The sequence below is a fragment of the Narcine bancroftii genome, chromosome 14 (genome assembly GCF_036971445.1).
Source record: "Narcine bancroftii isolate sNarBan1 chromosome 14, sNarBan1.hap1, whole genome shotgun sequence".
Lineage (NCBI taxonomy): Eukaryota > Metazoa > Chordata > Chondrichthyes > Torpediniformes > Narcinidae > Narcine > Narcine bancroftii.
The window spans coordinates 13,733,341-13,746,824 of NC_091482.1; the positions used below are offsets into that span (position 1 = coordinate 13,733,341).

Below are 13,484 nucleotides of genomic sequence, written 5' to 3' on the forward strand. Positions count from 1 at the left end.
AGAAGAAAAAAATGGACTCAGTAGAATTTCTGGTGTATTTTTGTTGAATGACAACATTGTCTAACTGAATTAATGCAACCTAGATTGTATAACTAAAATGGATGAGAGGGGGGAGGGATGGGGGGGTGGCTTGGGAGGAGGGAGGGGGGAGGGAGAAAAAGTCACTGTAAATGTGTGGAAAAGAAAAAGTGTATATCATGGCTATTGTGATTTATGGTGTGAAAAATAAAAAATTAAAAAAAAAAAAAAAAAAAAAAAAAAAAAAAAAAAAAAAAAAACAACAAGCACTTCCTCCTCTTTAATCTGTATAGGTTCTATGACCTCACCGCTTGTTTTCCTTACTTCCCACAACTCTGTTCCCATTTCCTGAGTGAATACCAATGATTAAAAAAATAAATTATGATCTCTACCATCTCTTTTGGCTAGATACAAAGCCAACCACTCTAATCTTCAAGGGGACCCATTTTTTGTCCCTTACTACCCTTTAGCTCTTAATAAACCTGTAAATACCTTTAGGATTTTCTATCATATTGTCTGCCAAAGCAGCCTCATGCCTTCTTTTAGCTTCCTCAGTTTTTTCTTTTTCTTGCATTTTTTGTACTCCTCAAGTACCTCATTTGCTCCGTGTTGACTATACCTGCTATAGATATATATATATATATCTTCTGAACCAGATCCCCAATATCCTGCAAAAAAACAAGGTTCCTTATGCGTGCTAAACTTCCCTTTAATCCTAACAGGAACATACAAACTCTGTACTCTCAAAATTTCACCTTTCAAAGCAAAGATTCTGTTTCAGAAGCAAACAGCATTTCCTTACTCTTCAGGAATAATATAAGCAACAACCTCCACTGATCTTTTACTCACTTTCTATGATGTCTAACAGAAGATCACAAAGTTGAGTTGCTTGCTATTTAAAGCGTCAATCATTGTGACAGTTAAAACACCTTAATCTGGTGACCCAACTTATTTGGAAGAGAATGAAGAGAAAAGACTCATTCCAAATCTTAGGAGTTTGTGGTGAAATTCTGTGACGTTAAAAGCAGATAGCCTTTCTGTCAGCAAAATTTAACTCATAATTATTTTTGTTAAACTGCACAATATTTTAGAGGGTTCAGGAAAGAGGTCTTCAACTTACCACAGAGGGCTATGGATCATGTTAATTCATAACAGAGATTTAAGGATATTTGGATATTAAAGGATATGAGGATAGTGCTGTGATATGGCACTGAAACAGAAGATCATGATGAATAGTGAAGCAAACATGAAGGGATAGATGACCTGCCCTACTCCTATTTCTTTTGTCCTTGTGTTACTCAAAAACGTAGTTCAAGAAGCAGAGAAAATGCTTCCACCTGTCTAAAAGCATAAAAATAAGAAGTAATAAAAAGTAATAATTTAATAATAACTCCCTTTGGAAATTTAAGAAAACTTCTTTACCAAGATTGTGGAAGAAACTACTGTAGAAGATAATAAAGAAAATATCAGATACAGATATGTAGGAGAAAGTAAAAGAGGGATTATGCAAGATCAGCATGGACACGGCTTCTGAGGAGATGCACTACGTGTTATAATACTTGCAATCTTAAATGGGAACCGATCATAAAACAGTTTATAAAAAGCCTTTGGGCTTCCTCAGGACACATTTAGTAAGTTGTAATACTCAGTGTATTAGGTTTTGAAATTAATTTTATTAGCATTTATAGTATTGAAATGGATTCAGTTGAACTTCATTAGCTGATAACCAAATTGACATTCAGTTTCCAGACAAGATTAAAATTGCCCTAGCACTATTGTTTTGGAAGCCATACATAATTTTGATTCCCTTTTAGTAGATAAGTCTAAAGCAGCTTCAAATGTACTTAAGAACTTAGCATTAATAGTTCTCAGTGCAAAATTTCCAAAGATAATCATCTCTATGAAACTTAACATTTCTCCTCATCTCTAAAATTGATTAGAGTGAGGGTAATTGTTTATCCTGAAGTGCTACCCTAATTTCCAGATTCCTCCAATCGGGGTAAACATTGCTACAATATCTAGCCTGTCAAGATTCTAATTCTGCATTCCAGAATACTTCATCTTTCTTCATTAGAGAACCCCATCAATATAGGTATCAATCTGTTGAATCTTTTTTTTTAAATAATTCTAATCGCACTTCCTTCTGTCCCTGAGTTCTCGGGACAATAGCCTCTGGCTCGCCCGACGCGCGAACGTGGGCGCGCTCCCTCCCCGCTCAATCTGTTGAACCTTCTCTGCGCTTACTCCAAGTCAACTATCTTCACATACACAAAAATCTTTTTCCTTTGCTTGCCCTGAAAAGGCCAGATGAAAAGACACTTCTAATCTCACACTTCTATCTCAATACAAGAAAGAGAAGCAAAAGTGAGTCCCTTCAAAGACATTGTGTGTTTGTGGATCCCACTGCCACCTTTTATGCTCCTGTAACCTCTGTAGTTATATGGCCTCCAGTCTGTCCAGTGGTGAACCTGAGCTCAAGGCATCCAAGTCACTCCTTCGTGTCCCTTGGTTCCAAAACTCTGAACCAATTAAAAAGGTTTCAGGGCCTCAGGCGGTCTGCTTGCCATTGGCACCCCTACAAATTCCAGTCCGGATATCTGGTTCCCAGAAGCTGAACATCACCAGCCTGTTGTCTAGACTGATGTCTTTGGCCACCAAGATCCAAGCTGGACCCTGGTCCACAGTTGCATTTTCATAAGGAGACCCAACTCCAAGTACTCTGTGGTTGCATCAAAGTCCTGGGCAATCGTCAAATGATGCCCATACTTTCATGTGTAATTCCTCTTACAATAAAAGCCAAAGTTTCATTTGCCTTTCCAATTACATGCTGTACCTTCAAGTCATCTTTCAACATTTCTTGTATGAGGCAAAGCAGACTACCCTGGACATCAGCATTCACTCTACAGTAAAACCCCTGGTATCTGGAATTCAAGCAACCGGTAGCTTCAAGCAACCAGCAAAAAAATCAAGGAAAATAAATTTTAAAAATTAATATAACAGGTAATATACATAAGATTGTAAAAATAAATGTTCTCTGAAGTAACACATAAACCTTTGGTGAAGATGGGGGCAAATATTCAGCCAGTGGAGTTCATTGGTCATGTTTTGCTCGTAGCAGCTGTTTGAATAAAGTTGTGTGAAAGAGCAATGGCGTCGCCCAGATGAAGAGCTGGTTGATGCCGCTCATCATTGGGGTGAATCTCTTAAAGTGTCTCCTTATCCCTGCTAAGTAAGGATTGCCCAGTCAGAGCTTTATCTGTAAACTTGGGAGAAGGGAGGGTTTAATTATTTATAACATTATTCTTTGTCTTTAAGGTGGCTTTGTGGAAGGGAGTAACCTGTAGATACAGCAATGGTTAAATGTTTTATAAAGAATGTAACTGAAAATAGAGTAAAATATTTTAAGGTTTATATATATTCATGCATGTAAAGTTTGTACAGTATAGTATGTCTTTTAAACTGTTTATTCTTAATGCAGGTGTATTAGTTAGATATTGTAAGAGCAAGTCTCAAGCAACCAGAAAATACACTTATCTACCAATCTCCATAGATGCCGGATACCAGGGATTTTACTGTATTTAAATTGTCTTTTCATTCTTTCCACTAAAGTGAATAACATCACATTTTCTCACATTATGCTTGAGTCTTCCTTTATCTCTTCATTAACCCGCCCAAATTATTTTGGAGAATTCCACTTCATCTTCGCAAGTTACAACCTATTCTGAATCACCAGTAAACTTGCATTCCCTTGATCCCTTTATTCAAGTTATTGATGTTAATTGTGAGTGAGTACATAGTGATTCAATTCTTAGAATTAAATATGCCTTTAAAATTAGGAGCTTTTTAAATGTGGAAATATGTCTAATAGAGTCTTGTAATTAGTTCAAAACATGAATTTTCTATGGATTTTTTAATGAACTTGCCATTTTACCAGGGCCCATCATTGATCTTGATGAAATGGCACCCACAGATTTTCTGCTTGACTTTGGAAATGACCATATAAGCACGCAAGTACATGTATATTCATGTTCTGAAGAAAAGATCTCAACTGCCCAGAGGAAGGCGGGTGTCACTGGCCAGACACTGTTACCAGAGAATCAAACCACTGAAAGAGACCATGTGAAAGAGACAGGAGATCCTGCATATAAATCATGGCAGAGTTTAATAGACAGTTTTGGTAAGGCAAGCAAAAGAAACACATACGTCAGTTGTAAGTATGCATTAGATGACACCATGCAGCAAGGGAAAGTGGAGGCTTAAAGTAGCATATGAACAGCACACACTGCAAGTGTCAAAAAATAATTAATAATTATGAAAGATAGAGTACTTCTGATGTGACCTAAATGCTAATAGCATTTTATTCCTGAAATATTCCAGAGAGGGAAATTTTATACCTGTGTTTCAATGGAAATAAAATCTTGCATGTATATTATGGTTTACAGTCAATTAAGCATTTCTGGTTTAGTCATTGATTTACCATAAGAAATGAAACAACTAATTTGAACAGGACAATGTCCCACAAACAGCAATATGATGATAACCTAATGCTGGGAAAGAAATTAATCAATAATTGACTGTTGGTTGAATTTTGCTTTGACAGGATGCAGATGACACCAAAATTGGGGGAGACATGGGCAGAAAGATATTTAAGTTTTTAATAGGATTTAGATCAGTTGGGCCAAGGAGTGGCAAATAAATTTTAACTCTAACTAGTGCATTTTGACTTATCAAATACTTTGAATTTTACTTTGCATATTCAGCAGTAATGAACAAAACACACTCAGACGTAGGGAGAATGTAAAAACTCCTTATAGACATTCAAATCCCAGTCCCCATCGCTGCCGTTGTAACAGAGTTGCGCTAATCGCTACACTCATCATGCCACCCAAAAATCAAAGCATCTCTGAATTTTTATTTTAAAGACTACTATACCAATGTGCACATTTTAATTTATATTTCATTGCAGGTGACCTTCTTCCTGGTACACATTCTCATGAAGAGCAGGAGGCAAAATTATCTAAATTTCCAGGTACTTAAGCAATCTTTACTGTTTTATGATTGCCTCTTTACAAATTTTTAATAAAGTAGCAAAGATAAATAGAAATCAATATTAGTTCAAGACAGTAAATACAGTAAAATCCAACTTGTGTGGGATCAATTCTCTACATTCACTATTGTGTGAAGGGATCAAAGTTTTTTTTGTTTTCCATCAGTTCTCTAAAGTTAAGATGATTTCATCATTCTCATTTTTAGTACCCCATTTATTGCCCTACTAAAGTTTTCCAATAAAGTGGGGAATACATGCCAGTATATCAGCTGCAATATTTAAAATTAAACTTCACTGAGCTATTTACACAAGTAATTTCCTCAGAGTTTGCAGTAAATGAAGCATATTAATCAGGAGCAGAAGGATGCTTGGTTGGTCAAATTGCTCAGAAGTCATCCTTGCCTCTGCAGATACATGCACACTTGGTTGATGCCATTACAAGAGACATTATAAGACTAGCATAATCACTGGCTTCACTGGTTGGCAGAGCCTCAACCAGTACTTTCTTTTTGGAATGTTGCCAGATCTTCTTCTTTTGAGAAACATGCTCAGAATGTCTTAATGATCACTTAATTCTGATCAGCCATCAAAATGTAGGATTGACTATTATTTCATCTCATGCTTGACATATAACCAGTTTCTATTTGTAATCTATTAAGCTGGGCACAGGAATTTGGTGGATATTCAACAATCTTTGCAAAGAATTAAATGTACAGTGCAATTATAAACATCAGAAGTCTTGCATTAAATCCATTGAAAATACAATCTCTGCTCCCGATGCTACACTCAAAATGGAGATTGAGTTAAAGAGGTAACCATGCACATGGGACTACGGGCTGGGTGAACTTAGACTTCCAGATTTCAAAAAATATTACCTTGCTGCACAGGCTAGAATTCTTGCAGCCTTCTTCTCTGAAGACAACCCCGTCTTGGGTTCGAATGGGAATGTACTCAATGGAGGAGGGGAAACAAAGGACTTTATATATAAATGGAGTTTCAAATCACTAAAGAAAAATACAGATAACCCCATTCTAATACTGTACATATGATTAGAATGTGGCAAGAAATTAATGAATGTATAGGAAAAGAAGTAGGGATATCAATAAAAACACCATTGTGTAAAAGTGTGTTATTACCTATGAACATGGGCAACAGAATATTAAATTCATGGTATGACAAAGGTATAAGATATATTAAGGACTGTTACACAGAAGAAACTCTTATGTCCTATGAATAATTAAAACACAAATATGAAGTGGCCAATGAGACTTCTGTTTTAAGATAAAGATGGGGACCAACGTTGACACCACCTGAAATTAATGAAACTGAACGAAAAGTTCTGGATGGGGAATACATCCAAATTTATAACAAAAATGTACTATGCTCTCCAGAGCGAAAGTGCAAAACCAGGGTTGGAAAGGAAAGATGGGAGTCGGACTTGAGTGTGGTGATCTCAGAAAGAAGCCGGTCAGATTGGTGAAAGGACAGCATGACTATGGACTGATTTAGTGTAATTTTTTTACACCAATTTTATCTTACCCCACAAAAGTTACACAGATCAAAAGCCAAAATTTCAGAGATGTTTTCAGATGTGGGACTGAGTCAGGAACTTTTCTACATGCCATGTGGTCCAAGTGTGAAAATGAGGCCATTTTGGCACGAAATCGTAGAAAAATTAACCAGGATAACAGGAGTGGCCTTCATGGGTGACCTGGAGCTGTATCAATTAGGTAATTTCATGGAAATAAGCGACAAATTGACCAATATCCAATCTCATTTATAAAAATAGCACTGGTGGTAGCAAAAAAATGTATCACGATCACTTGATAGTCTAACTCCCCTCTATTTATAGCACGAGGGACTGCGGAAATGAACAGCTATTTACCTATGGAAAAAAAATCACATATAACTTTTAAAAGACCTTTCTCATTAGAAACCATACCTCTTGATAACTTGTATAAATTTACATTTCCTGGTTTTGATCTGTAAACCAGTAATGTTAAAAGGATGTACAGTGCCCTCCATAATGTTGGGGACAAAGACACTTATTATTCTTTTATTTCTCCTGTGCTCAAATTTTAAATTTGTCATCAAACAATTCACATGTAATTAAAGTGCACATTCCAGATTTTATTCAAAGTTATTTGTATACATTTTGATTGACATGTATAAATTACAGTACAGGACACTTTTTGTACATAGTCCCCTCATTTCAAGGCACCATAATGTTTCAGACATTTGGCTTCACAGGTATTTGTGAGCACTCAGGTACGTTTAATTGCTTCATTGGTTCAGGTATAAGATAGCTTGACTTGCCTACAAGCTTTTGATGGCCACATTAAAGTTTGCCAATAAGTATTTAAAGGAGCCTGGAGAATCTGGAAAAATGTCTTGTGGACAGATGAGACCAAGATGAACCTGTATCAGAATGATGGGAAGAGCAAAGTGTGGAGGTGCAAAGAACTGTTCAAGAGTCAAAGCATGCCAGCTTTGCATCTTGCAGTGTAACCTCTGTATTACTGTTCATGAAGTCTTCTGTGGACAGTAGTCATTGGCACATCCACACCTGCCTCCTGAAGAGTGTGTCTGATCTGTCAGACATACATTTGGGGAATTTTTTTTCTCATTATGATGAGAATTCTTCTGTCATCTGCAGTGGAGATCTTTGGAATACCAGTCCCTTTGCGATTACTGAGCTCACAAGTAGTTTCTTTCTTCTCAATGGCAACTACAAACTCCAAAGGTGATCAAAACCTTAGAAGCAAGCCTAGCTCTCTTATACCTGCACCAATGAAGCCATTAAATATACCTGAGTACTCACAAATACCTGTGAAGCCAAAGGTATTTTGTGAAGCAAAATATTATGGTGTCCTGAAATGAGGGGACTTTATAAAAAGTGCTGTAATTTCTACACAGTCAATCCAAAAATATACAAATAACCTTGAATTAAATCTGGAATGTGCACTTTAATTGTTAAAACTGTGGAGCACAGGGGAAATAAAAGGGAAAAAAGTGTCTTTGTCCCACACATTATGGAGGGCACTGGATTTGTCCCATTCAGTCCACTTGAGACCTCTGCCAAAAAAAAAGTTAATTCTACTCCCTGGCTCCTTCCCAGATCTCACAATATTTTTTCTCTTTCAAAAGCAATTAAGCAGTGAATTACACATTGCAATCAATGTGAACCTTTTGAGAACCTTTTTCCACATGTTATCCCTGGTTCTCTCACCAGTCACCACATCTGTTTCTGCTCTGCCTCTGAGAGGCAGAGATAATGTAGACAGTCAGCACCTTTTTCCCAGGGCAGGACTGGTAAACACCAGAAGACAACTGCACAAAGTGAAGGGAGGAAAGTTAGGGGAGACATCAGGGTAGGTGTTTGTTTTTTTTTACAGAGTGTTGTGGGTGTCTGGAATACTTTGCCAGGGGTGGTAGTGGTGGCTGAAACATTAGGGGCCTTTAAGATACTCTTGGACAGGCACATGGATGAAAGAAAAATAGAGGGTTACGAGGTAGGAAGGGTTTAGTTTTTATTTTGGTAGAAATACACTGGTCGGCACAACATCAAGGGCCAAAGGGCCGGTACTGTGCTGCAATGTTCTATCTTCTATGTTCCTCATTCGCAAACCTACCCCATGCACACATTTTCTCACTTTTCACTTTGTTTCAGCTCTTGGTGTTAATAAATATTTCCCTCAGATTCCTGTTCAACCTCCTCTGGTCCATGGAGATCAACTCTAATTTCTCCATTCTTTCCATGCAATTAAGACTCATTTTCCTTGGATCACCCTGCTCAGGTCTTCATTGCCTTGCTCTAGTGTGGTTATAAGACCTGGGTGCTGGCTCTCTGCCTCTTTGGTTGCAGTGCAATCTGAGCTATTGCAATATATATATAAAGAATGTATTGGATCCTTTTAGATAGCAAATAAGTAATGCTGCTTGGACAGAGGGTTCAATTTCTTCTGTTTTCTTTGTACAGGTTTGACAACCTATATATTGGATCTCCAGGCCAATAGGCTTTATCTAAATACAAGTCAGTTCAAGAAGAATTTCATAAACTGTTTGCAATTTGTCCAGCTGATGGAAATATTTGTAAGAAATATTACGGAGTCTTCACTGAAACAAAACCTAATAAACTTTATTTGGAAGAGATACAGAGAGACCAAAAAGGAAAAATTAGAAAAATTAGCTCAGGTAAATCGTTCTGCCTCTGGTAATATTGATGTAACCTGAACATACCTGCTACCTGTCACCTCTTTAATTTTCTTGACCTTCAAAATTCATGTTTTTATTTTATTTTCCTTGCAAAATACAAGGTCCTCTAAGCCTATGCCAGTTCACAAAGCAATCCCAATCCATCATTGATTATCCTCATAACCAATTCACTCCACATTACCATCAACTCCCCCCAGATTCCACTCATCTACACACTAGGTGCACTTTACAGTGGCCCGTTAACCAGACAACCCACATGTCTTTGGGAAATGGGAGGAAACCAAATTTCCTGGAGGAAACCCACATGGTCACAGGCAGAATGCATGAACTCCAGTGAGACAACATCAAAAAACAGGATTGAAACTAAGTTGCTGGAACTATAGAGCAGCAGCTCCACAAGCTGTACTGTGCTCATCATTTGTCCTCTTTCATGCATTGTCTCTTTTATTTCCTAATAGTTCCTGTCACGCATCAGGTGATCCATAAATTTGTCAATTACCTCACTTAATTTTCCTCTTGCAGTCTGTCACCATGCCTTGCTCCCTTTTATACTCTTATTTCATATAATTCACTGGCCATGACTTCAACCAACTATGTTTGTAGTTTACAATGTCTATAAATGGCTTAGATGAGAATGTTGGGGATATGATTAGTAAGTTTGCAAATGACAAAAAAAATCATGTAGTTGTGGATAAAGACAGTTTGTCTAAGGATATAGTTGACATAAATCAACTAAAAAGTTGGCAGATGGAAGTTAATCCAGACTGTTACAGAGTCCAGAGGTCCCCAAATTTAGCAGCAATAGATATGCACCACAACACAGGGTTACTTCAACAAAAGTAGTTTTTAATTATATTTGAACAAGAAAACAGAATTAAACTTTAACTTATTACTTAACCAACCCAACTACTTAGTCCCCCCTCTAATACTAAGTGCAGGTGTGTGTAATGTATATTTAAGATTAGAAAAGTTCTTTGGATCACAGTCCAATCTCACTGGTTGCAGGCAATTCTTCTACTGTGCACAGAAGTTAGCATTAACAAAGTTCACCAGTCTTTGATGCTTAACAGGCAAATGGTTACCACTCAGGAGGGTTCTTGCTGGTTTTCAGATTCCTTTTCCAGGACACCCGCAACTGATTCCTTCTCAATCAGTCTTGCTGACGAAACTTGCCCCCTTCAGGGTTCTCCAGGTGATCTTCTTTCTTTCAGGTCACCTTTCAGACCGCTAGTCATCCCCGTTGATCAGGCAGCCTTCCAAAGTTTGCCAGAGTGTCCTTCAGGAACTGATTTCTGTGTCTCTCCTCTCTGTTTTCCACCCTTCCTCTCTGAGAGCAAAACTGTTCTCTCTTGACTGCAAAGATCACATGTTCCCAGGCAAGCTCCTGTTGATACTTTGTTGCCTCCTGCAAAAAGAATTTTGCAAAAATCCTGCAAATATTCTGTTTTAAAATGTGTGTTTGGAAGTGGCTCTAACAATTCCTCCCAAACCACCTCTAAATATTCTGTCACAAGACAAATGTGATGAACCAATTTTGAGAGGTCAAATTTCAGTAGAACACAGAAAGTAATTAGCATGGAGCTTGGAACATTGCTGTACAGAGAGGTTTCAGGGTTCAAGTCATGTGCTGGGCTTGTCTTAATAGACCAGGGGTGGCCAAACCACGGTTCGCGAGCCACATGCAGCTCTCTGCTGGTCTCCCCTCCTCGCCCGCCCGACGCACTGCTGGTCTACCCCCGCCTCACCCGCCCAACTCGCGCTGCCGGTCTCCCTCCCCCTCGCCCGCCTGACTCACGCTGCCAGTCTCTCCCCCCATGCCCACCCGACTCGCGCTGCCAGTCTCCCCCCGCCTCACCCGCCCGACTCGCGCTGCCGGTCTCCCTCCCCCTCGCCCGCCTGACTCACGCTGCCAGTCTCTCCCCCTCGCCTGCCCGACTCGCGTCTTTAATAGCCAGATATTTGTAGCATTGTATTTTAGTCATAAAATATATGATAATAAGACTAAATTTGTAAGGTGGAAATCTGATTAAAATATCTCTTTTTGGTTTACCTTGTTTTACGTATTTGTGTCTTTGTGATAACTGAAACTAATACGTATTAACAGTTTAAAAACTGCAGGCATTTAATATGCATTTCTTAAAATTTATATAAAATTTTTGTTTCAAAATATGTATGTAACAATAAAAACATATGTGTAAATTTTGTTCTTTTCCTGCGGCTCTCAAGCATCTGAGCTTTATAATTTGTGGCTCTTATATTAAGCAAGTTTGGCCACCCCTGTCATAGACCAAGACATTGGATGCAAGAGTTGGGATGTCATGCTGCAGTTAGACAAAACGTTGGCTGGATTGTGCAAATTGTGTGCAGCTCTGGTTGCCACACCATCAGAAGGAGTGGTTTCAAGAAGAGTATGCATTAGAGATTCACAAGGGTGAAATAGAGGCTTGTTCTTATAATATGAGATAGATAGGCTGGGTTTATTCTCACTCAAATGAAGGAGGCTATGTACTGAGCTTAACGAGGTTTATAAAATAGTGAGGTAGATTAGGTAGATAGTCAGAATTTTTTTTACCCAGGGCAGAGGAATCTAGAACTAAAGGTATAGACTCAAGGTGAGGGTAAAAATAATTCAAGGAAATCTGAATAACATTCTTCACACAGAGTGTGGTTAATATGTGGAACCATCTGCTGAAGGAAATACTTGACGCAAATAAAATGACACAGTTTAAACGGCATTTGGAGAGGTATTTGGATAGGAAAGGCAAAAAGGAATATGGGCCTTAAGGGGATTAGTGTAGATAGGCATCATGGCCAGTACGGACAAAGTGGTCCATTTCAAAAATGAAGTAAAACACAAATGCAGACACTGTGATTGAAATAAAAACACAATGTTGGAGAAACTCAGTCGGTCAAACAGTGTGTATAGCAAAGATAAAGATTAATAACCAATGTTTTGGGCTTGAGCCCTTCATCAAGGTATTTCTGAAAGGGTCTATTTCTGCCCAGTATGTTTCTATGATTCCACTTTTGGAATGTGATGTGAATTTCACTCTTGATGGCACTTTCTCTTTACTCTCTAAGACTTTTGCCTTAAATCTATGCCATCTAGTTGTTGATCTTCCTGCTAAGGAAAATATAGACTTCCTATTCACCCTACCTAGGCATTCCATTATTCATCACAGTCACATCTATTCTCAACCTCCACTGAACCAAAAAAGATCAGTCATGCCAGGACTATATACCTTGAGGTGTAGTATGTTAGCTTTCGCCTCTGCTAAAAGATGGAAGGCAGTGGAAAAGGCATTTTGCAGAAGGATTTCTCTCTCCTGAACTGTATTTTAATGATTGCTTCTGTTCCTAGGCAAACCATGAAGCACTGCAAAAAACACATAGGATAATCCTGGATGCACTCTTTGAGAAATGGGACTATGATGTCTCTGGGTACATTAACCTAAAAGAGCTAGCTGAAGTCTTAAGCAAATACAAAGATGGAACTGAGAAGAATTCCTTAAAAAATGGTAGGAGACACAGCTTTGCCAAGTTATTTTTTTTGAAGGTATCTGTCTTTTAATGTAAACTGCAAGCCATGATGTTCCTCAGCTATAGTATAAGTTCCAGTGAAAGTGATAGAAATCAAAAATTACATTAAATCCTGAAGCCAGACTATAAATTTATTTTCTATTCCTACCTGAGCTACACTCTCCTTTTTCTGTTGGATAAATTACTCCTGTACCTTTCCACCCTTTGGATCTGGCTAGCTGAAGATCTTCAAGGGCCACCTGAGCTGATCTCCCTCCAGTTTCAATCCTTTTTAGTGGGAAGAATCTGGCTTGCTTTCTCTTGGTAGCTCTCAGGATCCACTGCCTCATGGCTGCTGGCCTCAGTTCAATCTTGAGCTCAGGGGCTGTCCGTATGAAGTTTGTACATTCTCTCTGTTTCCTCCAGGGGCTCACCCATCCCAAAATGGATGAGAGTCTTGGTTGCTCAGGTAATCAATTGCTGTAAATTATCCCCAGTGTACAGGTGAGTGACGGAAAACATTGGATTAATGCAAGGTCAGTTCAAATGAATGGCTAACAGTGCAGACTCAAAGGGCTGAAGATCCTGTTACCATGGTTATTCTCTCTATTATTCCATGACTTTATGGTCAATCGATTCAAGCAATTTCTGCATGGAATCAAAGTTTTTTCACTCTGTGCCTTCA

The 13,484-nt window shown here is 38.3% G+C and overlaps 1 protein-coding gene across 5 annotated transcripts in view; it reads left to right on the forward strand.

The window, feature by feature from the left end:
- Positions 1-13,484, forward strand: part of LOC138749241 (EF-hand calcium-binding domain-containing protein 5-like) — a 128,939-nt gene that overhangs the window by 74,827 nt on the left and 40,628 nt on the right. For 4 of the 5 annotated variants that reach the window (XM_069910364.1, XM_069910367.1, XM_069910366.1 and 1 more), the window contains exons 8-11: positions 3,953-4,195; positions 4,985-5,047; positions 9,045-9,259; positions 12,642-12,798. In XM_069910364.1, coding sequence (XP_069766465.1) covers positions 3,953-4,195; positions 4,985-5,047; positions 9,045-9,259; positions 12,642-12,798 — 678 coding nt within the window. The remainder of the gene's footprint in view (positions 1-3,952; positions 4,196-4,984; positions 5,048-9,044; positions 9,260-12,641; positions 12,799-13,484) is intronic. The other variant, XM_069910365.1, reaches the window with a different exon arrangement.